General features: G+C 51.5%; 3 protein-coding genes across 5 annotated transcripts in view; 1 reads left to right on the plus strand and 2 right to left on the minus strand.

The window, feature by feature from the left end:
* Positions 1–10671, plus strand: part of PDCD11 (programmed cell death 11) — a 41200-nt gene extending 30529 nt beyond the window's left edge. Inside the window, exons 23-36 of one of the 2 annotated variants that reach the window (XM_016154483.2) lie at positions 740–829; positions 1019–1121; positions 1559–1736; positions 3752–3808; positions 4417–4539; positions 5163–5285; positions 5651–5948; positions 6172–6282; positions 6954–7103; positions 7327–7577; positions 8282–8450; positions 8795–8948; positions 9407–9572; positions 10327–10671. In XM_016154483.2, the coding sequence (XP_016009969.2) occupies positions 740–829; positions 1019–1121; positions 1559–1736; positions 3752–3808; positions 4417–4539; positions 5163–5285; positions 5651–5948; positions 6172–6282; positions 6954–7103; positions 7327–7577; positions 8282–8450; positions 8795–8948; positions 9407–9572; positions 10327–10498 (2145 nt within the window). In that variant the 3' untranslated portion in view covers positions 10499–10671. The remainder of the gene's footprint in view (positions 1–739; positions 830–1018; positions 1122–1558; positions 1737–3751; positions 3809–4416; positions 4540–5162; positions 5286–5650; positions 5949–6171; positions 6283–6953; positions 7104–7326; positions 7578–8281; positions 8451–8794; positions 8949–9406; positions 9573–10326) is intronic. The other variant, XM_016154484.2, reaches the window with a different exon arrangement.
* A 1420-nt stretch (positions 10672–12091) lies between these two features.
* On the minus strand, positions 12092–14937 carry CALHM2 (calcium homeostasis modulator family member 2). The gene is made up of 2 exons (XM_016154486.2): positions 14348–14937; positions 12092–13035 (listed from the first exon to the last, which is right to left on the minus strand). The coding sequence occupies exons 1-2, from the start codon at positions 14900–14902 to the stop codon at positions 12619–12621; spliced, it is 972 nt and encodes a 323-aa protein (XP_016009972.1). The 5' UTR covers positions 14903–14937; the 3' UTR covers positions 12092–12618.
* A 483-nt stretch (positions 14938–15420) lies between these two features.
* On the minus strand, positions 15421–22808 carry CALHM1 (calcium homeostasis modulator 1). 2 transcript variants are annotated; one of them, XR_004951276.1, is made up of 4 exons: positions 22257–22808; positions 17965–20088; positions 17480–17542; positions 15421–15460 (listed from the first exon to the last, which is right to left on the minus strand). XR_004951276.1 is itself a non-coding variant. In XM_016154485.2 (2 exons), the coding sequence occupies exons 1-2, from the start codon at positions 22806–22808 to the stop codon at positions 19606–19608; spliced, it is 1035 nt and encodes a 344-aa protein (XP_016009971.1). In that variant the 3' UTR covers positions 17794–19605. The 2 variants fall into 2 exon arrangements, 1 of the variants encoding a protein (XP_016009971.1); XM_016154485.2 differs by lacking the exons at positions 15421–15460; positions 17480–17542 and having other exon boundaries at positions 17794–20088.
* Between the last annotated feature and the right edge of the window lie 1752 nt (positions 22809–24560).

Below are 24560 nucleotides of genomic sequence, written 5' to 3' on the forward strand. Positions count from 1 at the left end.
GATATATTTTTCTTTTTCCCTTTCTGACTTTATTTCCAAATAAAGTCTTGGAAAGTCTGTTCCTACCGCCTGCAACCCTTCAAGGTCCAGCACAGATAACTCTCCCTTATTACTAGTTCTCCTGTATATTCCCATAGCATATTGCATTTCTTATGTGTTATTTGCTACTCACTTGGCTTATTCTTTTTAGATTGTCACCTTGAAGGTAGGGCTTGGCTTGCTTTTATTTATCAGTGTTATACCACATGCATAGTGGCTCCTTGATAAATGTTAGTTAAATTGACTTGAAAATTGGGGTGTGTGTTTAGGGCAGAACATTGTGTAAATAGCAAAGAATCAAATCTAAATCCGGCTAAAAATAAGGTGTTGGCCACTGAAGCTGGTTAACAGTGACTGGGCACAGCTGAACTTGGTGGAGGCCACAGAGGTCAGGAGGGTTGGTCCTGCTGCTCGAAGGCCTCTCTGAGGCCTTTTTTGTCTCCTAATCAGCTGACGCACTAGGAGGGGTACACACTCTGTTGGGCTAGCGAAGGCCCTGAGGTAGATTCTGAATGAAGCCTGCGAGCAGTGGAAGTTGGACAGGGGCAATGGTATGTAGGGATGGATTCCTGATCTTTGGGAAAGTGTAGGATTAGGGCCCTTATAACCCTATGATTTTAGGAGAATCTGTGTTTTGATGACAGGAAAAGAAGAAATCTTATTATCTGCCTTATTCCATTTCTCCTGTTCCCATTCCCAGTACAACGTGGTTAAGAAATGGCTCGAAGTAGAGATTGCTCCAGACATCCGGGGGAGAATTCCCATGTTGCTCACTTCTCTGAGCTTCAAGGTCAGTGTGATTGAGATCCCTGGAGCGGAAACCCAGGCTCCCTAAGCTCGGCTCAGTGGGTACAAGGAGTCGTGTGCATATTTAGGGATTGGTTTGGGAGATACTTGCTATGGAGACTTAAATGCTTTATGGTTTGAATAAATGACAGGCGGTTCTTCAGATGCCAAAGTATTTTTCTTATCCTTCCAGGTTCTGAAACATCCAGATAAGAAGTTCCAGATTGGCCAGGCCCTGAAAGCTACCGTGGTTGGCCCAGATTCCTCCAAGGCCTTCTTGTGTCTCTCACTCATAGGTGAGGTGATGAACTGGTACCTGGTCAGGGAAGAGAGCGGGGTAGAAAGGAGTGTGAACAGGTCTTCAGTTATCGCCCAAGGTAAAGGATGCCTTGGGTACTAGAGTCCCCAAAGTCTAGTGTGGTTGGTACCTTCTTGGAACAATTTTTCTCTTGGAGGTTTGTTCTCTGGCCTGTGTTACTCCACTATTGTCTAAGTCACTTTTACCTACACAGTTGGTTTTCTCAGGTCTTAGAAAGAGCCGTTGCTAGATGACCCTGGGATTCTGGACTATATGACTTGGTGATCTGGTTCTTTCTGATCATTCTGGTCCACTCAGGCCCAGACACCCCAGGTCTGGGTGGCCACCACCTTCCCCAGCCTGTGGTTGGCCAACATTCCAGCTTCTTTCTTGGCTCATTCCCTCTTCCCTGAATCAGATTCATTCTCCTACCAGGTCCTCACAAGCTTGAAAAGGGGGAAGTGGCCATGGGCCGAGTTGTGAAGGTGACTCCCAAGAAGGGGCTGACTGTCTCCTTTCCCTTTGGGAAAATTGGAAGAGTCAGTATATTTCACGTGAGTGACTCCTATTCAGAGGCACCCCTGGAAGACTTCACCCCGCAGAAGATTGTCAGGTAGGCTAAGTTTTCTTCCTCTTTTTAGCTATTTGTGGGATTGTGGTGGTTTTTTGTTTGTTTGTTTGTTTTTAATTATAGAGGCAATGCATGATTATATATCATATAAAATATTGCATAGAATATGAAAACTTTCGTGGCTCCTCTTTATCGCCACCACTTTTCGTTATTATATATCTTGGTCTCTGTCTTTCAAGACTTTAACACACATTTAGGTATAATTTTCCTTTATATAATAGAATTTAATTTTATATACTGTTCTGTGACTTGCTTTTTTCTCACAGCAGACTTTTTTTATGCTAATATATCCAAATCAGCCTTTTCTTTTACCTTATTTTTAACTTGTTTTTAAGTATTCTGTTATGTGGGGTTTTTAAAATTATAACTTATTTAAAAATTTCTCTGTTGATGGACACTAATGCTGAAGTGAATATCTTTGCATGTATGTGTCAATACTGGTGCGGATATATCCATGAAATAAATTCCTAGAAGTAAAATTGGTCAAACGATGTTATACTTTTTGTCAAAATGCCCTTCAAAAGGACTGTGCTAATTTATATCCCCATTAGCACTAAATAGAAGTATCTGTTTCTCACATCTCTATCAACACCGTATAGTCTTAATTTCTATTCTGAGCCATTGAATAGACAAAAACTGACCTCATTTTAATTTTCATTTCTCATGTTTTCGTGGTCACTTTTCACATTTATTGAGTGTTTACATTTGTTCTGTGCTTTGCTTGTCCAAGTTACTTACTTGTTTTTATATTGAAACATTCATCTTTTTAATTTTTTAAAAACTGATCTGTGGCTGTTCTCTGTAAAAGGAAAAATCACTTTTTGCAGATGGGGGGCATTTATTTATGAACCTTTTAGATGCACAAAAATGAGCCTTCCTTAGAGTTCTGAAACCATTTTATAGCCTGACTAAATTAGGATTGAAGAGTTAAATTTCAGTATGATACAATAAAGACTTTTTGGAGACTCAACGTGAGATAACAATGGAGAAGACGCCTTCGAGAGGCAGAGACTGAAAAGTAGTAATTTGTTCTTTCCCGTCTCGAGTGCCCCAGCCACCAGCACCTGCCTAAATTCTCAACCACTGACCAGAGCTAACAATGCAAAAATATCCAGGGCTTAAGAGAAGGAAAAACATGAGTCACAGAGAAATCCAGGGTCATCTCTGCTTTTTGTCTCCTGAGGCTTATAAAATGAGGGTGTAGGTTTTAGCAAACTATTTTAAACAGATTTATTTATAGTCAAACCTATGAGTTGTATTCAGTTGTAATTCTTTCATCTGTCAAGTGTGGATAACAAATTAATTGCCTAAAGATAGATGATCCCTCGAGGTCCTTTCCTGCTTTAGGGTCTATTTACCTTGTTATAAAAGGCAGATGCCTCTCGTGGAAAAAGATTTGGACTATACCATTGCTGAGATCTTCTCTACTGCTAAGTTCCTATACTTTTTGACTTTGAGCTACTAATTGTCATTTTAGATTAAATAAGTTTGGAAATCCAACCAAAGAGTAAACCCTGCTTACCCACCTGTAAGCCTCGCCTGCTCAGGCCTCACTGCTTGGCCGCCTTTGAACTGTTGCCACGAGTCTCCTGCGCTAGTAGCTAGGTCGCCCCTGGTCACGGTTTCCTGTGGCTGCCTTCTCGCTCCACTGAGATCACACACTCCCGGGTCCCAACATTGGGCTGGTCTCATCTCCTAAATACTCACCACATGGATCTGCACCTGCCTGAGGGCTTTCTGGTCTCTTCTTATTTTCTTCTCTCAGCCCCTTCTTGGGTAAGAATAGCAGGTGTGTTATTTTTTCCCAAAAGACTAGGAAACTGAGGCCCAGAGAGAGGACCATCTCAGCAAATTTTCAAAAGAATGAAGAACAGCCCAGGTCTCACGTCTCCTTGCTCTTGCCTGTTGGTCAGCCTTGTGGAGAGGAAGCCAAGGCCCTTTGCTGTCTCCTGAGATCCTGAAAAGTCAGTGTTTCCTTCTCTTTGCTGTCATTCCAGGTGTTACGTCCTATCCACTGCAGGCCATGTTTTGACTTTGTCACTGCGATCATCCAGGTGGGTATCTGTGATGTTGGAACAAGAATGGAGAACCCACCTAGAGGACCGAGGGGAGGCTACATGGCTCTGACACAGTCTTTGCGTTTCCCACCCTTCTTCTCTGTTTAGCGCTTTATACCCTGCCCCGTTTTAATCCAGAAAAGCTAAGGACACTCTGATTGCCGGAAGAACCTGTCTGCTCAGGCTCTTGTTTCCTGGGAAAGGCTCAGACATCTAAATGTGGGTGTTCAAGGTTGCCAGACGGTGGGCCCCATGCGGGGGGCCACAGGGCTCCACAGTGGGATGAGTGTGTCGTGAAGTGGACTGGCCTGAGGTCAGCTTGCCGTGTGATTAGACATGGGTGTTGATAAGGCCAGAGCTTTAGGTTTGACCTCTTTCTAGCTTGGTCAGCCTTTTTCCTTTTCTCTATAGCCAGCCCATAGATATGTGTCTCTAGCTGACAGGATTTCAAGAGAGAGTAGGGCTGGGTTCTCAAGGTTATATGTTATCGGCCGGTCCAGAGTCATATTCTTACATGTAAAGTTTAATTATTTCAGGTAAGTTGGGGGTGAATGTCGGGAAAAGGGGGTTAGAGGTATGTATATATAAGCCTTTTATTTCTTTAGGACAAACCCAGAGACAAAAAGCAAAATACCAGATCCTGAGATTAACTCCATCCAGGACATCGAGGAAGGGCAGCTCCTGAGGGGCTATGTGAAGTCTGTTGAGCCGCGTGGTGTGCTCCTTGGGTGAGTGAGGCGGAGCCTGGAGATGTGGGCCAGACCTGAGTGCCCTTCCTGGGCTGGGCCTGGTCTGGGGTCTGCTGCGTTCCTGTCAGCTTCTCTGAAAAGAATATGAAGGAAGGAGGGTCTGTGAGTTTCCACCAGCTTTTTAAATTCCAGATTGTTTTATACTTTAAAAAATGTTTTGAATTATTTTTACTTGGTGTTTCGGGCAAAAAATATGGCATGTCCAATTTCAATTTTAAATATATTTGGATGTATTTGATTTAGTGTTTGATCATGATTTGAGAATGTTCCATGAAATTATATAATGTTCACAACCACCAGATAGTACAGCCCTCTCTGCTATTACGTTTCCTCCTTTTCTTTTTGTCTTTCTAGCAGTTTATGATTTATACATTGTGATGCTCTGACATGAGGTGAAAAATACATTTCAGTCATATCTTCATTATGCTTGATATTTTTTTTCCAGTTTACAAAGCCCCCTTTAGCCTTTTGAATGCCAGGAACGTATGTCTGTCATAAGTCCTGGTCACAACTCGGATCCCTGAGAAAGCAGAGGCACTAGGTTTGGCTGGGACTCTGTTGTTGTATCTATGACCATAGGACTCTTGTCTCTCTCCTGTCAGCCTTGGCCCCTCAGTTGTGGGTTTGGCCCAGTACCCGCATGTCTCCCAGTACAGCCCAGCCAAGACAACCGTTTATAACAGACACCTCCCTGAAGGGAAGCTGCTCACAGCCAAGGTCCTGAGGTAAGTGCCTTCCCCGTCCTCCTCCCCTTTCTCTGGGAACCCTGGGAGTAGATTTTTAGAGGTAAGCTTTAAATATAATGGCTTGTTCAGATGAACAAAGCCCATTTGTTTGAAGCCTTCTACCTTAGCACCTAAAAGCAGATGTGGACACTTTTCTCTGCATGGGCATGTGTTGGGGACAAAGTAGAGGGGCATCACAGCTGTCCTCTGTATTTTACTACTAACCCTGGGAAATGTGCAGGTCATTCCTAAGAATACTGAATAGATTCCAGGGCAGGGTGCAGAAAGTTGTGGGCCGACAGGGAGAAGAAGGCGTGGGCTGCTCGCCAGGCCCGCGGTACCTCGTGTTTGTCTTTGTCTCGCAGTGTGAGCCACCAGAAGAACCTGGTGAAGCTGTCGTTCCTCCCTGGCGACACGGGGAGGCCGGACGTGTTTCCTGCCTCCCTAGGACTGCCACTCCTAAAGCAAGAGGAGAGGCAGCTAGAGGCAGAGGAGAGAGACCACGAAGGAGAAAAGGAGCAGAAGAAGAACCAGAAAAGGAAAGAGAAGAACCAGAAGGGACAGGAGGAGGCGCCGCTGCCCAGCAAGGAGAAGAGCGAGCCCCAGAAACCACGAGCGAGGAAGCAGGGCAAGCGGCCATGCCTGGAGTCTGGAAGTGAGCAGGTATGTCCCCAGGGAGGATGGCCTCCACTCACATGAAAAGGAGAGCGTTTCAGAAGCCAGCTAGCCAGCTGCTTTGTCTTCTCTTGGACAGAGAGCAGCGTGAGTGTGGAGGAGGCCAGGCTGGGTGGTGCCAGGAGGGGCAGAGGGAGGGCATTGCCTCAGGCTGCCCCAGGGTGCTCCTGGGCAAGAAGGGCGCTCAGCAGTTACCTGCCTGTCATCTCAGGAAAGAGTGAAGAAGCAAAAGAAGGCGGCTCCATCAGAGGAGGATGACAGTGGTGTCGAGGTGTATTATCGGGAAGGAGAAGAGGAGATAGAGACGAGGGTGCTGCCCACGGTAAGGGACAGTAATCGCACGGGGGAGGAGAGCTGCCCCGGGGAGGGCAGTCCTTGACCCTGCCTGAGAGCTGGGCTGTCTTTGGAACCACCTTCTTCTCTCATTTCTTGTAAGATGAAAAGTTGGGGCTGTTAGTTTCCTCAGCTGGTCATCAGCCCCCTTAGAACAGGGACCCCGTCTGTACCCATAGAGTGGGTTGCATAAGATAAGTTGTAATCAGAATTAAATTTCAATTTATTGAATGGAACTGAATTAAATTAGTGAGATGGGCAGGTAGAGAGCAGGCTAGGCCTTCCCGAGCCTGAGTTTCCCTCTGAAAAATGAGAACGGAGGACTGGGTATGGAAGGGCTTCCCAGATACTTCAGGTATCACTTCCCCACCACCGTTGGAACATTTGCATACCTCTGTCTTAGCTTGACTCTTGTTTGATACATGTATGTTGTATGTGTGTGTATATGCCGTGCACATATTTAAGAAATTCGTTACCTGAATGCATTTATCTACGATGAAACTTTTGCCTCTACTATAGTTTCCCAAGTGACCAGGCCCTGGGAGGAGGGGGAAGTTCTTTCGGGTGGTGGAGTCCCTACCTTTCCAGGTGGGATGGGGCTGGGGAACAGGGAGCAGCCTGAGCCCAGTGCTTTCCTCACATGCCTCCATGATCTTCCAGGAGAAACAGACCAGGCCAGCGGAAGCGCCCCGGCTAAAGCTGTCATCCGGCTTCGTTTGGGACGTTGGGCTAGACTCTCTGACCCCGGCCTTGCCACCTCGAGGAGAGAGCTCAGACAGCGAGGAGGACGAGAAGCCACAGCAAGCCACGGTGTTCTATTTTGCAGGGCTTTGTCCTTTTTGCAAGCACCCCTTGACGTCAGCCTCCTGTGCACTGTCCTAGCCTGTGGGTGTCTCCTCTAGCCGGGTGGGGCGGTCTCTGGCCAAGGAGTATTTACAGAGCTCAGGGGCTGCCATGCCAACTCTTGGCTTCCACCACAGACCTCTCCAGAATCTGAGAAGCAGATTACTCATTTATGTTTTGCCTTGCATAGCAGCAGAAGAAAAGCAAGAAGGAAAGGGAGTTGGAGAAGCAGAAGGCAGAGAAAGAGCTGTCCCGCATTGAGGAGGCGCTGATGGATCCCAAGCGACAGCCAGAGTCAGCGGACGATTTTGACAGACTTGTGCTGAGCTCCCCGAACAGCTCCATCCTGTGGCTGCAGTACATGGCCTTCCACCTGCAGGCCACGGAGATCGAGAAAGCCCGGGCCGTGGCCGAGCGGGCTCTCAAGACCATCTCCTTCAGGTCTCGGCTTTGTCCCTTCTGCTCGAAGGAGGGATCATTTGACAGGATGGACTATGTCTCCCCTGGTTGCTGTGGGTCATTTCCTCTTCAGTAGGCTGACAGCAGTTGGGATGACTGAAACCAGGGGCCCATGTGCCATCTGTGAAATAGATCTGCTCATTTATATTTTATAGTTCTCTTTACTGAAATAGCTAAGGGCAGCATTTACAAGAGTCCCTAACCTAAGGTGCCCAACTTAGAGCAGAAATAGAATAAAGAACATTCTCCACATACCTGGGTGAAAACCCTGTAGGTGGTCATTTCTCAGGCAGAGAGTAAGTGAGTTTCTCCAAGGCTAGTGAAGAGGGATGGCTATCCTTTGCCTCATTCTCTTAGCTGGGGAGGGGGTCAGACCCGAGATTCTGCACCTTCCAGCCCAAACCTCAGGCCAGTTTGAGATTTAGGAGGCTTCCTTCCTAGGAATGGAGGTAGAGCCAGGTGGAGCCTCTGTCTGGGAGCCCCAGATTCAGCAGTCAGGGTTGGAGTTCCCGCTTCTGTGTGAGCTGCAGTTGGTACAGGACCTCTCAGTGCCTGCACTTGGCGGTGGGAACTGAGGATGTGGACAGAGCCTGGGGAGGAGGATGGAGTTCCATGACATCTCCAGAGGGGAATGGGGGCTCTGGGCTGAGGTGATGGAGCTCATGTGCTGATTATTCTCACTCCAGAGAGGAGCAGGAGAAGCTGAACGTGTGGGTGGCACTGCTGAATCTAGAGAACATGTACGGATCCCAGGAGTCACTGACCAAGGTCTTTGAGCGGGCCGTGCAGTACAACGAGCCTCTCAAGGTCTTTCTCCAACTGGCTGACATCTACACCAAGTCAGAGAAATTTCAGGTAGGAGTCTGGGCCAAGCTGCCTATTGCCACAAGGTTCCCAGTCACTCAGAAACTGACTATTGGGAAGAACAGAGGCAGCAGGGAAATCTCAGGGAAGAACCCCCATGTTCTGTATCCAGTTCGAGTCCCAGGACCTCCTCACAGACACAGGGTTAGTAGGGAGACTGCCTGTCATGTTAAGCCGCCTCATCTCTGTGAGCCTGCCCGTCAGTATCTAGAATTGGGCCTGCATGGCGATTGGAGTCTTTGAGCCCAAGTCTGTCTTGGACAGAACTGCCTGCGTCTACTGTCGCTCCCTCTGTTGCATCACACTTTGCTTAGCCTGCCTTTTCTTTCCCATAGGAAGCTAGTGAACTCTACAACCGGATGCTGAAGCGTTTCCGGCAGGAGAAAACTGTCTGGATCAAATATGGCGCCTTCCTCCTGCGGAGGGGCCAGGCCGAGGCCAGTCACCGAGTGATGCAGCGAGCCCTCGAGTGCCTGCCTAATAAAGAGCGTGAGTGCTCACTCCTCCCTGCCGGCCCAATTTCTGAACACATAGGCTCTCAGTAGGGCATAGAGATTGCGGGTCACCTCATCTGAGGTGGTGATAGGAAGCCTTATGGAGGGTACATAGCTGTCTCTGTTGTTCATATGCTTGTGAACATAGTGTGCATTGCATTTCAAATGCTAAGCCTTGAAAATAGAGAAACAAGAAGCAATTAGCATTAATTCTGTTGTCCCTGTCCCCTACCCTTTCTGGACCCAGAGAGTAGGGTATCTGCAGTAGGAGTCATAGATGAGTGCCCCTCTGTGTATTTGGCCCTAAAGTCACCCCATCATCACTCTTGTTATCACCTGGGTCTTGGGACCTAAGGCGGGGGAGTCAGGAGTAAGGCTTGTGTCCTTGCAGCACATTGTGTCGTGGCATGGGGTCTGTCTGCTTTGTGTTCCTGAGCTGTCCTCTTCCTGCAGATGTGGATGTAATAGCCAAGTTTGCCCAACTCGAGTTACAGCTGGGGGATGCAGAGCGGGCCAAAGCCCTTTTTGAGAACACGCTGAGCATCTACCCAAAGCGCACGGATGTCTGGTCTGTCTACATCGACATGACCATTAAGCATGGCAGCCAGAAGGAAGTCCGGTGAGAGGGGAAGACTGATCAGGGCTGAATTCCCTGTGGGGGCATGGGGACATTGGCCAAGGGGGTGAGTTTTAGCCCCACAGCAGCTCCCAGCATCCCCAGTTGTCTTACTCTATCTGGAAAAGCAGCTTTGACATGACATACCAGGTCCAATGGCATTTACTTTTCCAGCTTTTTTTTCTACCTCAAGGGCTAGCCTGTGGTCAGTGTCTGGAAACTTGGGTGGGAGGTAGGCTGGCTATTGGCCTGGGGGTCAGGAGACGTGGGTTTCTCTCATGACTAGCATTGCGCCTGGCTCTCATTGTAGAGAGTGTTCACAGGCATAATCTCACTGTTGTCCACCGGTGTCCCCACAAGGTAGGGAGGACTAGAGATGGGTAGACTGAGGTCCAGAAAGAACCAGTGCCTCACCGAAGCCTATCAGTGAGTCTTAAGCAGAGCTTTTCTCACAGATCCATATCATGCATGTTCCCATCCCAGTAGCTTTGTCTTGATTCACTGTGTGACTTCAGGCCACTAAGTCCCTTAATATATCTGGGTTATCTGTCTGCTCAGCTGGAAAATGAGGGTGGTATTATCTCTCTCTTAATGGACTTGATGGGAATTTTTAATAGTAGTTAAGATAAAGATAGAAGTGGGAATGCTGGGTAACAGAGGGCCTGGCTCCAGAGCCTGAGAACAAGTAAGGAAAGGCTGGCCAAGAATCACGTGGCCGGACACCGATTGGCAAATGCTGCCCTGTTCTTCTTCATAGGGACATCTTCGAGCGGGTCATTCACCTGAGTCTGGCTCCCAAACGAATGAAATTCTTCTTCAAGCGCTACTTGGACTATGAGAAACAACATGGCACTGAGAAGGACGTGCAGTCAGTGAAGGCGAAGGCCCTGGAGTACGTGGAGGCTAAGAGCTCTGTGTTGGAGGACTAGTGGTGGGCTGGCTCCAGACAGCCACTGTCAGCAGTGGGCCGGCTCAGTCAAACCTCAGGCACCTGGGCAGTTGAAAACTGTGTTGCCTGAGGACTCTATTTAAGTGCTGCTTTTTCTGCAGTACCCAGGGGGTAATCCTGTTAGGATAAAAAAGAATTTGAGATTTCTTATAATTTCTTTTGCTTATTTTATTTCACATAGCAAATTTATCTTTTTCCTTTAACGAGGGTGCTTAGTGGTTGCTGGTTCAAGAAAAACTGAGGGTCTCTCCTTGATGAGAGTACCCGGGGAGCAGGAGTAGGAGTGACTCCTGACTGTCTTATGGTCAGGATCCCACTTTGGGCCTGGCAGGCTCTTGGTCCAGCAAGAGGGGGTCAGCAAGGCCCAGGGAGCAGGTCTCTTCCTTTAGATCTCGGGGTCTCTGGGCATTCCTTTACCCTTAGCTCAGCTCAGCCGTGTGTCCTTTTGTGGAGGCCCTGAGGCTGAGACAGGAGGATAAAGGCAGAGCCCAGAAAGGAAGATGGGGGGCCTGAGCGCCTGAGAGGAAAGCCGTAGGTATTGGCATAAACCGCTGGTAACGTCTCTTCCCTGCCCACCAAAGCCAGATAACCCTCCCTCTCCAAATTGGTATGTCAGTTGTGAAATGCGTTAAAAAAAGGCCTACCTTGAAGGGTTTTGTGGTTGAAATGAGAGCACATATGTTGTGTGCTGCCACAGGGCCTGGCAGGTAGGAGGTTCAATGAGGACCTAATCTCACGAACCGTATGGCTTTGGGGAGAGCCTCAGATTCTCCGTATCTCCTTGTAGTTCTTCTGGGGAGAGACGTTGCTGAATGAATGGAAGGCATTGATTGTTCTGATGGTTTTCCTTGAGTCACGAGGGATAGGGGACACATGGGCCTGCCCCACCCTCACCTCCTGCGACCCTCATAAAATTCCCAGAAAGACTGTCTCTCCACCGTATTTGGTAGGTAACAATCCTGGGTGCCTCAGGGTTTGTGGAGGCCAGCACAGACGTGACTGGCTGTTGAAGCCAGTTCTTTTTTGGCTTGGTCTTGAGAAAATTCAGAATTTTCTTTGGCAGAGTTTTAAAATGTCCTGAGGTCTGGAGAGCTTTTCGCATGGGAAAGGACTGAGGCATATGTCAGGAAGCAGGACAGGGACAAGGGAGAGCATCAGAGGTTTTAGGGGTGGCGGAGGCAGTCAGGCAAGGATGGGCATGGGAGAGAGGAGAAGCCAGACTGGCCTCGTTCTTGGTTATTAGCACTAGGTTACAAGGACTAATCTGCCCTACTGAGTGTAGGATCTTCTGACTCAAGGAATTTAAGCTGAGCTTCCCTGAGAAAGACCAGGCTCCATCTGTTTCCCCAGATCATAGCAGATATCTGAATCCAGTTGCCAAGAGATCATCAGCCCCAGGGCGTTCCCATGTGGGGCTTCCTGCTCCCCTGCCCTTCCTCCCACCCATCATAGTCCTGCCCAGGGTCTCTCTGTCCCTTCCCACAGGGGATGGGATTTGGGCCTGTCCCCATGACAATTAATCTGCTGTGTTCCATCCAATTATGCAGATACTAAACTAGTACTTTTATCAAAAGGATTTTTAGAAAAGCTTTATTAAAAAGGTAAACATATGAAATAAAGCCAGCGCATACATTAGGGTCAGCTTCCCAGCTGAGCACCACTGAACTGGGTGTCCATGTGCAATTAGACACAAATTAACTGTGTGACATCCTATACAGGTAGCCTGCTGTGAGTTTCATCGTCATCAGGCTCTGCCGGCCAGGGCTCCTCAGCCTTGGAGTCCCACCTTGGAGTCCCAGTGAAAGGCCATCCATATCATAGTTAAGGGTTAATTCTGGGAAAGGGCCTTTTCTCCAGAGCTGTTGACCAGGTGGCAGGTGGCAACAGGAGAGGGGAATTCTTCAGATCTGAGCTGGCCACATTGTCTTCGGGCTCTCCCCTCTGCACCTAGGTTACTTCGTTTCTTTCTCTTGGCCTATTTTTTTTTTTTTTTTAACTATGGTTTTAAAAAACTCCCCTGCTGATGTGCTGATGTGAGCAGACAGCAGGGTTCAGTTTAGGACCAAGGACTGTTATTTGCAGAGTGCGGGAACAGGACCCTTAGGAGACGAGCAGAGCCATCTCCATGTTGTCTGGGCCCGTGCCGTTGCCCGTCAGACCCTGGGCCCACTTGTGCAGGCGGCTGTAGAGTGGGAGGCCCTGGTTCTCGCGGTACAAGTAGACGCCGGTGATGGCATTCCACTGCGGCCGCGGCTGTGTGCCTTGCACTGAGAACTTGGCAACCAGCTCCTCGTCGTCCTTGTTGAGCGCCACGAAGCCGAAGAAGCGGCGCACGTTGTTGGCAGCCAGCACTCGCGAGTGCACCTCAGCCGTGCGCTGGAAGAGCTGGTCCTCGTTGTCTCGGTACTGTGTCCAGTAGGCCTCCTGGCGGTAGCTGAGCGGCGAGCAGTAATGCTTGAGGCATTTGGTCAGGAACACCAGGATGGCCACCACGCCAATGAGCAGCCACCCAAAGAGCTGGCCAGAGAAAGGGCAGGATTGAGGAGGGGCGAGGAGCTGCCTGGACCCCCACCCGCCCAGGATGAGATAGAAGGAGTTGGTCACAGGGTGAGCTGGGCTGAATAGGGGCCTCAGAACCCCCCAAGGGCTGGCTCTATCACTTCCCTGGCGGAAGATTCTGCTTCTATAAGGGGGCAGCAGGCCCTTCGGGCTATAATTTCACCACTTTGTCCTCATCTCCTGAAATCACACTTTATCTGTTCTTAGACTTTGCCACTCATGTTTTCTGGTGCCCCACGGGCCCCTTCCCACATTATCTCAGCCCATCAAGACTCACCTCAAACTGAGGCGCAGCCCAGATGCCGCCTCCAGGAAGCCTTCAAAGGCCACTCTGGGAGCACTCTGCCTTCCCTGACTACCCTATGTCCTGGTTCCTCTAACATCACTCTGCCTTATTTTGAAATCGCCCTTGTGCTTTTTATCTCAAACGTTTGCTTGGGCGTGGTGAGCCTGTTGAGGTCATCTTTGTTTCCCATTTGATCTTGTACATAGATCTGTCAGTATTTGGTCATCAAATAATTTTATTTCTATGTCTTCCATCTTCCATCTCCTTGGGTGCTGTCTCCAGCCCTACTTCTCTCTCTACTTGTGTTTCTTAGGTACCCAAGAGGACACGTTTTAAAACATCTTGTGTTCCTTGACTCTCGCCTCCTGCTTTTTTGAGTTAATGCTTCCAGCTCAGTTTTCTGCTTCTGCCCAGGTCTCTGCCCTTGCTCTCTCCTCTTCACCAACCTCTCCTCCTTCAGAACTAAGCCAAGGCTGAGGCTGGGTCGAGGGCAGCAGCTGCTGCTTCCTGATTCAACATCCCTTCCTGGCTGAAGGGGCTCCCCTTATGTCAACAGTGCCTGAGGCTGATTCAGTGCTGGGCACGGGTCATTCCTGGAATAGGAACATGCTATTCCCTGGAGCCAGCCACACCCTACTATCAACTCATGGCCTGTAGCAAATGTTTCATAAATTTACAAGGGTTCGTGCCTAATCTGGCTGGAGTAAGGGACGTAATCTGTGACTGAGATCAAGGCTCAGTCTGAGCCAGGAGGACATTCTTTTAGTATTTAAAACTCTATTTGGGACCAGAATTGACCCTTGTCCTACCAGGCACTGACCCATGGGTTACCCAGCTCTGATAACCTGATGCTTATAATCTAGTGCTTTCCTAGAGACCTCAGCCTCTGAGGACAACCCTCAGCTTTACATGGGGCCATGGTGGGACCTCCCCACCAGCCATTACCTAGAGAAGAAAGAAGAGCTTCCCTTTGCACAGCCTTACCTGGGACTCATACTTGAGCCTGCGACTGACCTCCTCCCGGAAGCCTGACAGGTTGGCAGGGCCCCCACCACAAGGGAACCTGGCCAGGATTTCTGTGGAATGTTCTGGTGGGAACCCCTCTTCCTCAGCCTTGAGTGAGGAGGGGTCCACAAATTCACTGAGGGCACAGACGTAGGCCTCACCACGCAGCAGGGAGATGACAGACCAGGTGACAGGGGCCACAGCCGCGCGGCCCAAGATGGAGCTTAGGAGGAGGAAGGTGGGGGCAGCCGAGCAGTTCTTGGTTCTGCGGTACTGGCATTCAGCAACTAGGTTCCAGGTATGGTTGTTGAGGATGACACCAATGAGGAAGAGTGCCAGGGCGGGCACACCGATGGCCGCCAACCCATACAGGTAGTTCCGGGCTGGTGAGCAAGGGCAGTGAAAAGCCACCACAGAGAACAGCTCCTGGCTGCCCACTGTGCCCAGTGCCACCAGCCCATTGAAAATCATCACATCCTTGCTCTTGAAGAAGAGTGATAGGAACCGGAAGTTCTCGGCGATCAGGGCTGCCATGGTGATAGATCAGTTGGGGGACCAGCTACAGGGGCAGAGACGGGACTAGGAAGCACAGGCTGGCGGGCATCTGACGGCAGGGCACAGTCTTGCCATTTTCTCCTCCGGAGTAGCTGGCCTGGTCCTTCCTTTGCCTCTGAGAACAAGGATAGAGGGGATTTTGTGTGGCCAGGCTGGTAAGGAAGGAGACTGGGGAGCCCTGGGTCCTGGGGGGAGTGATGGTAGCCACTGTTCACCGAGCTCCTACTATGTGTCACGTGCTTTACATTGCCTGTCTCTGGTTTAGGAGATCCTGACTCAACATCCTTCATGACTTTCTCTGGGTCTCAGTGTTCTCATTTGTGAGAAGAGTATAAATCATTCTGGCCCTTGCTCTCCTCTTAGGGATGCTGGAAGGGGGAAAAAAAGGGAATAAAAAATGGCCGATAATTATCTTACATGTGACATAGGATACTACATCCCCCCATTTCTCTCACCCTGTTAAGTCTTCAGGGTGGCTCCCAGAGTTGAGGCAGGGTGGGATGGTTCTCCTTCCTGTAAAGATCAGGCGACGAAGGCCTAAAGAGGATTAAGTGCCTTGCTCAAGCTACCCAGGCAGGACTTTGGACCACGAGTCCAAAGGAGGAGGCCTGGAAAGTGGACCAGGGTAAGTCAAGCTAAATGAGACCTCCACTGCTTTGCGCACATCCATGAGAACCCTGGCAAACCTCGCCTTCCCTATCTATTACCTCTACCCTTTCTAGCTGCCTCCCAATAGCCCTGTTCTATCCAGATCCCTGGGCCCAGCCCACCAGTGACAGGAAATTTTGATGAAGGCTAAGGCTCGGCTGTGCCCAGTGGCCCATCCCCAGCCTACCCTGTCTTGGTCTGGGCTGCAGCAGTCTTGGCAGCCTTCCTGGAAGTGATCATGGCCTGGGTTCCAGCCATCTTCTGCCCTAGCTCCTGCCCCAGGCTCCACCCCACACAAAGTCAAGTGACAGACAAGGGTATGGCCTCATGTCTTTTCTTTCCTGAAGATGAAAAAAGTCCCCAGGCAGGCCAGAAGAAGCCGGGAGTGGAGGGATGGGATGGGCAGCTAGCTAACAAAGATGAGACCTGCCTGTATTTCCTCCTGTGCTTCCCGTCTGCTCCACCACCCCTTCCAGTCTTTGCCAAGGCTGCCAGATGCTCTAGGGCAGAGCCAGCTGGCCACGTGGGGTACCAGGAGATGGAGGCAGAGGAGGGATTTATCTGACTTCCCAACTCACAGCCCAGAGCCTCCAGCCTAACTTCCCGGGAAAGAGAGTTTATAGTATTGCTGGGGATGGATGGGTCAAAAGCAGCCTCCTTCCCTTCTTCCTCTTCCCCTCTTGGCTTCAGGGTTCCCAATAAACTTCCTGTGGGGCACCCTGGGTTTATAAGCTGCACAAAGTGGGGTACAATATGCCTGAACGCTGGTGGGTAGAGGAGGGACCACGCCAGCTTCTGAGACTACTGCTCTAGGCTGCCAGGCCAGGGAGGGGGTCACACTCAGGCTGGGAGTGGGACCTCCAACAACAGTCAGGACAGGAAACAGGCAGCTGGGGGAGGGGGCAGGACTGGCCCCTGCCCAGAGTGGGGGGCCTCAGCTACGGGCCTCATTCCTAGGACAATCCCTCTGGGCAGTCTCAGGCTGGCCCTGCCATGTTCCCCTGACACCTGGCATGCCCCAGGAAGGGGCCCTTCCTTACCTGGGGCCAGCGTCAGGCTGCAGCGGCTTTGGCCGCCACGGGGCTGGGCTCTCGGAGTGGTGCGGCAGACATCTGAGTGCGGGCCTGCTGGGCGGGCGGGCGCCGGCGGGCCGCTGGTGAAGCAGCCCCGCCCAAAATGCCCTCCTCTGGCTGTGGTTCCCTCCTCGGGCTCCCTCCTGCTTTTTTCTGCAGGGAGCAGGGCCTGGCCTGGGGCTGGTGGTGTATCTCCAGAAAAGTTTAACTCCAGAAAACAACAGGAGGAAACAGCAGGATGGAACTTGCACACCAGGCAATGGAAAACATCCCCCACGCTAGGCAGAGGAGGGCGGGTAGAGAGGGCGGTGCGAGAGGAGAGGAAGTAGGGGCAGCCGGTTTGGTCTTCGGTCTGTGCCAGGCCCTGCCTGCCTTCCTAAGCAGACCTGCCCGGGAGCCATCCTGACGATGCTCCACAGCAGTGGGACGGCTCAGGGGCCAGGCAGGGAGCCTTCGGGAGAGCTGGCCTGGGCCTGCCCTCCAGGTCAGTTTTAAGGCAGCTCCCATACTTGTCACCCCCTTAAACAGAAACTGCTAGAACAAAACCTTAGCAAGTTTAGGGGAGAGATGCCATCAGACTGATACTGACCTATAGCAGGATATGCAAGGCTAGGCCTGCCCGCCCTGCACCCTCATGCTCCACCTCCACCCTAATCTGGCCCTTCTTCCTCAGAGCCATCCAGCCACTGCCTAGATAACTCCTCCCCTAGCTCTGGGCTCTTCTATCTAGAATTTAGCTAACTCCCCAGGTTTTGCTTTAAATCTCAGACAACATGGAGTTGTCCATGTGCAGGAGTAAAGGGAAAGGGTCCAGAGTTTATTTTTCAGTTCCTACCATGTGCCAAACATGATTCCAGTTTCTTCCTCAAAAGTTATCTCCTTTATCCTCACTATAATCCTGAAATGCAGATCTTTTAACATCCATTTTGCAGATAGGCACACTGAGGCTCAAAGGGGTTGCCATGGGTCCTACAGCTCTAATATTCGAACCCAGGTCTACCTGACCCAAAGCTTTACTCTTTTTTTCACATTCGTACTTTCCAATACCTCTGGGCTACCTTTTCCCACAGGAAGCCCTGCACCACCGACACATACCTGGTCTTTACTCACCTGAATCCTCCCTCCATCCAGGGCCTAAATCAAGTCTCATGTCCTGGAGGAGCCCTCCAGCCCACCTAGGCCTACAGGGATAGCCCTCCTCCCAAATAATTAAAGGAAGGGAGACGGGGGATGGCAGATGTGGGAATAAAGGGAAGGGTGCATAAGAAAGAATGGAAATCATTAAAACAATGTAAGGATCAAGCTCAAATGAATTCTTACATGATGGGATTATATTCCAAAGGTATCTGAGAGGGTAGGAAGCCCACCTCGGCCCTGTTTCCCGCTTCTTGGCAAAGAGTTCCAGTTCCTGCTGTTCCCCACCCCTGCTCCTTCTGTCCAGGGGAAGGAGGAGGGTAAGCCTGCAGGCTCAGAAATCAACAAACATGTCAGCCAGCACATACTGAGTTCCTACTATGGGCCATGTGCTTTATAAACCACTCATGTAATGCTCACAACAACCCCAGGAGGTAGGTGCCCTCATCCCATTGAACAGATGAGGACACTGAGGCACAGAAAATAAAGCAACTGGCCCAAGGGACACAGTTTGTAATGGTGGAGCCAGCGTGTAATCCAGTTCTGGAGCCTGGAGCTGTCTCCAGTCTAGGCAACTCCCCTCCCACCTCTCTCCCCTCCTCTCCTCCGGGTGGAGCCTTTTTACTTTAGAGCCTCCACCCCAGGGGGTGGGGCCTTTGAGAAAATGGGAAGGCTTGAGCTTCTGTTTCTAACTGCTCAGGCCCTGGGAATGGTCTAATTTCCTTCATGATCTGGACACGAGGGAGGTATTAGTGTGGTCAGTGAGAGGACTAAATGTGCACACCCCCCCCAAAAAAAAAAAAACATGTTGAATCCTAATCCCCAAAGATGATGCTCTTAGGAGGTGATGCTGTTAGGAGGTAAGGCCTTTGTGGGGTTCTTCATTTGTGAGGGTAGATCCTTCATGAACGGAGTCAGTGCCCTCATACAAAAGGCTGCAGAGAGATGCCGAGCCCCTTCTGCCATGCGCGGACACGGTGAGAAGGCACAGGCTGTGAACCAGGAAGCGGGCCTCCACCAGCACCCGACCATGCCAGCACCGTGGTCTTGGACTTCCAGCCTCCAGAACTGAGAAATTAATTTATATTGTCTATAACCTATCCAATCTGTGGCATTTTGTTATAGCAGCCCAAATAGACTAAGGTGGGAGGCCTCTTGTGCACGATGCAAAATAAACGTGCAGCCCACCGTGACAATTGTTGAGTTCCCTCCATGGTGACCGCATACCCTGGCTTCTCCTGAGTGGACCTAGCATCTGGCATCTTATCACCTGTCACCTCATATGTGTCACGCCAGGTGAGGCTGAGTGTCATGTCCTTTTAGCCCACCTTGCCCACTCAGCCTCGGTTAGGAGACTGGCCCAAATCAGAGGACTCCTGCATCATGAGATGTCTGGATGCCCTTTCGCTCCCGCAGTCTTGAGCATAAGAGAACAAAGGTTCTAAAAAGTTGCAGACCAGAGTGGATGCTGAAGCAAGGATGTCTGTAGAACCTGAGTGGAGATAGTGGACCAGGGATGAAGTAGCCTGGGAGGGGCCGGGCAGGTGGGAGCTTGTCCCCTCCAAGCCAGTTTTGAACCCTTCTGACTAATACTGCTCATGGCTTCGCTGCCCCAGGGCCACCCAGGACAGTGTCATAGCTGTAGGAGTGAGGCCCCCTTCCAGCTCCAAATTTCCTGCCTCAAATGAGCAAGTGATTGCCCAGGCATGTAGGTCACTCCAGGGGCCTACCGCTCAGCACCTACAGCCTTCTCATTTTCATCCGGTTTGGGGGGCAGAGAGGCTATGGTCTCAGACCACCATTCCTGCCTCTTCACCTGGCCGCAGCTCACACTTTGCTAAAGTAGGTGGCCACCTCCTTGCGTGGAGGCCGGGGCCCACCCCCAGCCCAGCCATTGCCCATCAGTGACTCCTCCTGGCCCAGCCTCAGTGGAGGCTTGCATTTGTGCCAGCTCATGAGCAGCTTGTTCATGGTGCCTTGATCAGTGATGCCTCGCAGCTTCTCCCTGTCCTCCTCGGCGCTGTCGGTGGTAGCTGGGGCAGCTGAGCCGTCAGGGGCTGTAGCCAGTGCCCCGTGGGTGTGACCCAGCTCCAAGTCATGGTTCATGGCCTCAAAGAACTGCTGGATACAGACCTTGGCGAAGGCCTTGGCATGCTCTGTGCACGTCTCATCGAAGAGCTTGCGCTCAATATCTATGTAGTGAGACCAGTACTTGCTTTTGAGGAAGGCGGCCTGAGTAAAGCAGGGTCGCACAGAGCGCACAACAAATGCCAGCAGTGTGGTCAGCAGCACAAAGGACCAGCCCAGTGCCTGTAGAGGAGAGAGGAGAGAGTCATCTGGGCAACTGCCCTCCGGCCTCCCAGGCCTGTCCAGACCCCGCAAAGTACTCTCTGTGTCAGGGCCTCTAGAGAAACAAGCACTGACTGGGCAAGTGATTTGGCCTCTAGGCCTCTGTTTCCATGTCTGTAAAACAGGCACAAACATACCCATTTCATGGAAACGAGATCATGTAAAATGCCCCTGTGTAGGCCTGGCACTCACCACACAGGAAGGAGTTAACTGGACAGACCCTGGAGTTATAGGCTGCTTGGATTTGGATCTTGTCTCCACTACTTACTGGTTGACCGGGAACAAGGTACCTGATTTCTCTGTGCCTCAGTCTCCCCACCTGTAAAATGGAGCTGGTGATAGCACCCATCTCATAGGATTGTTGTGAGGAGTAAATGTAATATTAAACTTAGCACAGTGCCTGGCGCAGAGTTAGTGTTCAGCAAATGTTAGCCACTATAATTATGCCAATAGGCCCTCGCCATCCATGCCTCTCCCCTCAGGAAGCCTTCCTTGACCTCCCCAGGCCACAGTGACCATTCCTCCTCTGAGTCCTATATCTTTCCATTGGCTCCTGATAGTGCCTGCCATTCAGTCACCAGCACTGAGTGCCTCCTCTGTGTGGGCTCTGAGCTGGGCCTTGGGGTCCCAGAGAAAAATCAGACCATCTCTCAAACTCTGTGCTGAAGAGCAACGGATGCTTGGGTGCGGTCTCTGTTCTGCCAGTAACTCTCTGTGGAGCATGGGGTGGGATGCTCCCTCAACCTCCACTTCAGGGGCAGCCCCCAGCTGCGCGAAGTCGCATTCGGCCAGATCAGAAGGGAGCAGGCAGAGCAAGCCCGAATGCCTATAATCGGCCCGGTGGGTAAGAGCAGAACAGACTTCAAGTGGAGCGCTGCAGAGCATATGCTTAGTCTGGCACCGGGAGCGGGGGTACCCGCCCCCTGCAAGGAAATGAGGGAGTTGGATTTCCTGATATTTCAAGTAAAGCTGGAAATCTGCTTTTCACGTGAAAATTTCTGTTTTTTAGATGATGCCAACTAATCCTAAAATCGAATTTTGAATTCATCCTCTGAAGGCCAAATGAAATATGTGTATATGCCAGGCAGCCTGTTCTCTAGGGGCCCTTTTAGCTTATGATGGGATGGTTGAGATCAAGTGGAGGGACAGCTGCCCCAAGCCCTGAAGCCTAGAATGACGGGACAAGCGCCCAAAGGAGAGGGGGTACAGATAAGGGAGGGAAGCGGAGTTTGGATCAGACATTCTAAGTGTGAGATTCACATGGGGCATCTGCTGGTGATGCCGGCCTCCAGGAGAGAGTTCTGGGCTGGAGAAGGGGAGCAGGGGTGTCTGAAGCTGCCAGAGCAGAGTGTACGTGTTTCCCGGCCCTGCCCCCTTCCCTGAGAGACCCTGGTCCGTGGGCTACAGGGGCATGCTGCCTGGGTGATCCCCCCGCTCCCCACACCGCTATGACTGCAGGGAAGGCCGCGGGGGGGGGGGGGCAGGTGGGTGAGCTCCTGAAAGGCAGAGGATGTGGGAGTAGGGCTACAGAGAACCCAAGCTTTGGATTTCCCTTCAAGGGGCACCTTCCACCCTGCCTTTAGGACATATCCCAACAGCCCATCTTCCTCATCTGAGCCCTCCTTTCCAGGGGCACCTGGACCCTTAGTTCTCATTCCCTGAGCAGGGAGACACCAGCTGAGGGCATTTGCCAGGGAAATGTACCCAAATGGCCCAGCCACCTACAGGCCTCACCACTGCCCCAACCTGGAGGAGGAAAAAGATGCAAATTCCCCCAGGCTTCCAAGTGGAGCTCAGGACAGAGGATGTGGAGCTCAGGACAGAGGATGTGGGGCTGTCTGAGCTGTTAGATCTACTCCCTGAGAAGGGAGCACAAGCCTCTGGGCTGAGGTAGCTCTAGCACTTCCCCCAGGGGGCCTCGATCTTGATGAAGACATGGGCTTCAGACGTCCCTGCCTCTGTTGGGAAAACGTGCCCCTGCCCCGCAGACCTCTGTCTGAGAGTGAGCCCCAGTCTTTTGGAGAAACATGACTGTTTCTGAGTCATTGTGAGAGGTTGGGGGATGGGTCCTGCTAGCGGCCCCCGGTCTATGTTGGGAGACCCAGCCCAAGGCCATCTGGCTCCCTCACCTGGGAGATGCAGCGCAGGTAACGCACGGCCACCTCTCGGGCCAGCAGCCAGTCGCCATCGTAGATCTCCGGGCAGGGCACGCGGGCCAGCAGGCGGGCGAGCTCGGACGGAGGCAAGCCGGGCGCCAGGCTGCCATTGCCTAGGACGGTCACGGGCACAGCAGTGCAGAAGGCGCAGAGGAAGCATTTGCCATCAAGCAGTGTGACGGCCACCCAGACGACGGGCGCGATGAGGGCGCGCTGGGCCATGGAGCAGAACATGTAGCGCAGCACGGCGGGGTCCTTGGCCCGGCGACCCGGCGGCCGCTTCCACTCCTCGGCCAGCATGGACACGTTGTTGTTCAGGACCAGGCCGAGCAGAAAGAGCACCAGGGGCGGAGCCAGCAGGATGCCAGCACTGTAGGCTGCATTGTAGCCGGGCAGGCAGGGGCAATTGAAATCGAAGGATGAGTATATCTGGGCGCTGGCCAGGGCCATGATGCCGCAGATGCCATTCATGAAGGACTCCTGGTTGGACTGCAGGAACTGGAAGACCATCCGGAACTTGTCCATCGCGCCCCCCCCACGGGGCCTGGTGGCCTCCCCCCACCTCACCTCTGCCTCAGGGATGGCCCCCGTGGCCCACTTTGCCTACTCGGTGCCCACTTCATAACTGAGATGGGCAGAGTTCAGGGCAGTAGCTGAGGTCACTGTCTCTTTGAAGAACCTTCAAGTCAGGTGTTGGCTGAGAGGGGCAGGCTGGCCAATCCTGTGGGTATAGCCAGGGTTCTGCCCCTCCCCTCCCCACCCATCCCTGGTTCCTCTTTCTCCACAGCCACCTCCGGCACTGAGAAACCACTAGGGCCACACCTGATGGGGACCAGTTCTCTGCGGGTGTGGGAGGAAGGCAGGGAGGCTCAGACGTAGGCTGGAAAGGCACAGCCTCCAGCAAGACTCCAGTGCTGCTGCAGAGACCTGAGCTTCTGAACCTTGTCCCCTGGGCTCCCAGGAAGCAGTCAGCCTCCTTCCGTCCTTCCCACTGGGTCTCTCCTTCATGCTGTATCAGAGTCTAGCTGATGACTCCTCCGTCAGTTCGGACAATGATGGAGGTGGTGGGGATGGTGACGATGGAGACGAAGGCACTGATGTGCTGGTGACCGTGGTGGCGCTGGTGATGGCAGTGTTGGCGACGGGGGTGATGCGGATGCAGGTGAAGGCGACAGTGGTCCTGAGGGCAGGGATGGCGGTGATGGTGGTGGCGACGGTGGCGACGGTGGCAATAATGACAGTGATGGTGATGGGGGTGATAACAGGGCATTTGGTGGTGGTCGTGGTGACAGCAGTTCTAATAGTGATATTCACAGTGACATTGCTCACAGCAGAGATGGCTGTGCTGGTGGCGGCGGTGGAGATAGTGCTAATGCGTCATGGCATAGAGTAAAAAGCCCTGAATTTGGAGTCAGATTTGGATCTGAGAGGTTACTGGGTCCCCTCCCTCCAGGACAGGGAGCTGTATAGCCTGTGAACACAATGCAGATGCTTTTATGTCTGGTTTGCTGTGTCTCTGTGGGTGTGTCTGTGTGTGTTTGTAGATTGTGGATGAAAACCCTTTCCTGGCTATGCCTCCTACCTCTACTCCCCCGGATCAAAAAATAAAGGGGTGGGGCGCTGGGTTTTTATGCCTGGAACTTGGGCCTCCAGAGTGGCTTCCGGAACCAGGCCCCAGCCCCTCCTATCAAAGTGGGGAGGAGCTTAAAGAGCTCCCTTTGATGCCCACCAGTTCTCCCAGAAGAGCAGGTCAGACACAGCTCCAACCAGATGGCTCCTGTCTGGGGCGAGAGGGTGGGGCTGGGGCTGACAGGGAGCAAGAGCCCGAACAGGATGGCTTCATGGGGCCTGCAGAACTGTGTCCCTGTGTGTATATGTGTTTCTGCATGTGTGTGTATAACCATGTTAGTGGTCTGTGTGTCTCTGTATGACCAACAAGAACTGGCATTGTCCAAGGCTTCCCTGTGTCAGGCCACTTTACGTGCATCACCTCATGTAATCCTCATACAACCCTATGGGATGGGTGCTATTGTCCCCCAATTAACAGAGCTGGGACTGAGGCTCAGTGAGGTTAGGTTACTAGCTAAAGGTTACACATTTACAGGTAGAGGGAGTGAGATTTGAAACCAGGCTAGGTGGGAGTGGAGGTGGAGAAGGGGGCAAGGAATTATATTCTTATCTTTCTCTTTCTGCTGAATTGGGTTTTCCTGTTCTACTACTCTGGGTAGAAATACTAGTATGTCACAAATAGGATACTGGTGGCAAAAGATATTGCTT

This window comes from Rousettus aegyptiacus, unplaced genomic scaffold, assembly GCF_014176215.1.
Source record: "Rousettus aegyptiacus isolate mRouAeg1 unplaced genomic scaffold, mRouAeg1.p scaffold_m13_p_6, whole genome shotgun sequence".
NCBI lineage: Eukaryota > Metazoa > Chordata > Mammalia > Chiroptera > Pteropodidae > Rousettus > Rousettus aegyptiacus.

What these genes read in the sequence shown, in the direction of transcription:
- CALHM2 (XM_016154486.2), bottom strand. Translation starts at nt 14,902, where the DNA reads ATGGCAGCCCTGATCGCCGAGAACTTCCGGTTCCTATCACTCTTCTTC. An exon ending in GGCTCAAGTATGAGTCCCAG is followed by an intron (nt 13,036 to 14,347) that starts GTAAGGCTGTGC and finishes TTCTCTGGCCAG; the next exon opens with CTCTTTGGGTGGCTGCTCAT.
- CALHM1 (XM_016154485.2), bottom strand. Translation starts at nt 22,808, where the DNA reads ATGGACAAGTTCCGGATGGTCTTCCAGTTCCTGCAGTCCAACCAGGAG. An exon ending in ACCTGCGCTGCATCTCCCAG is followed by an intron (nt 20,089 to 22,256) that starts GTGAGGGAGCCA and finishes TCTCCTCTACAG; the next exon opens with GCACTGGGCTGGTCCTTTGT.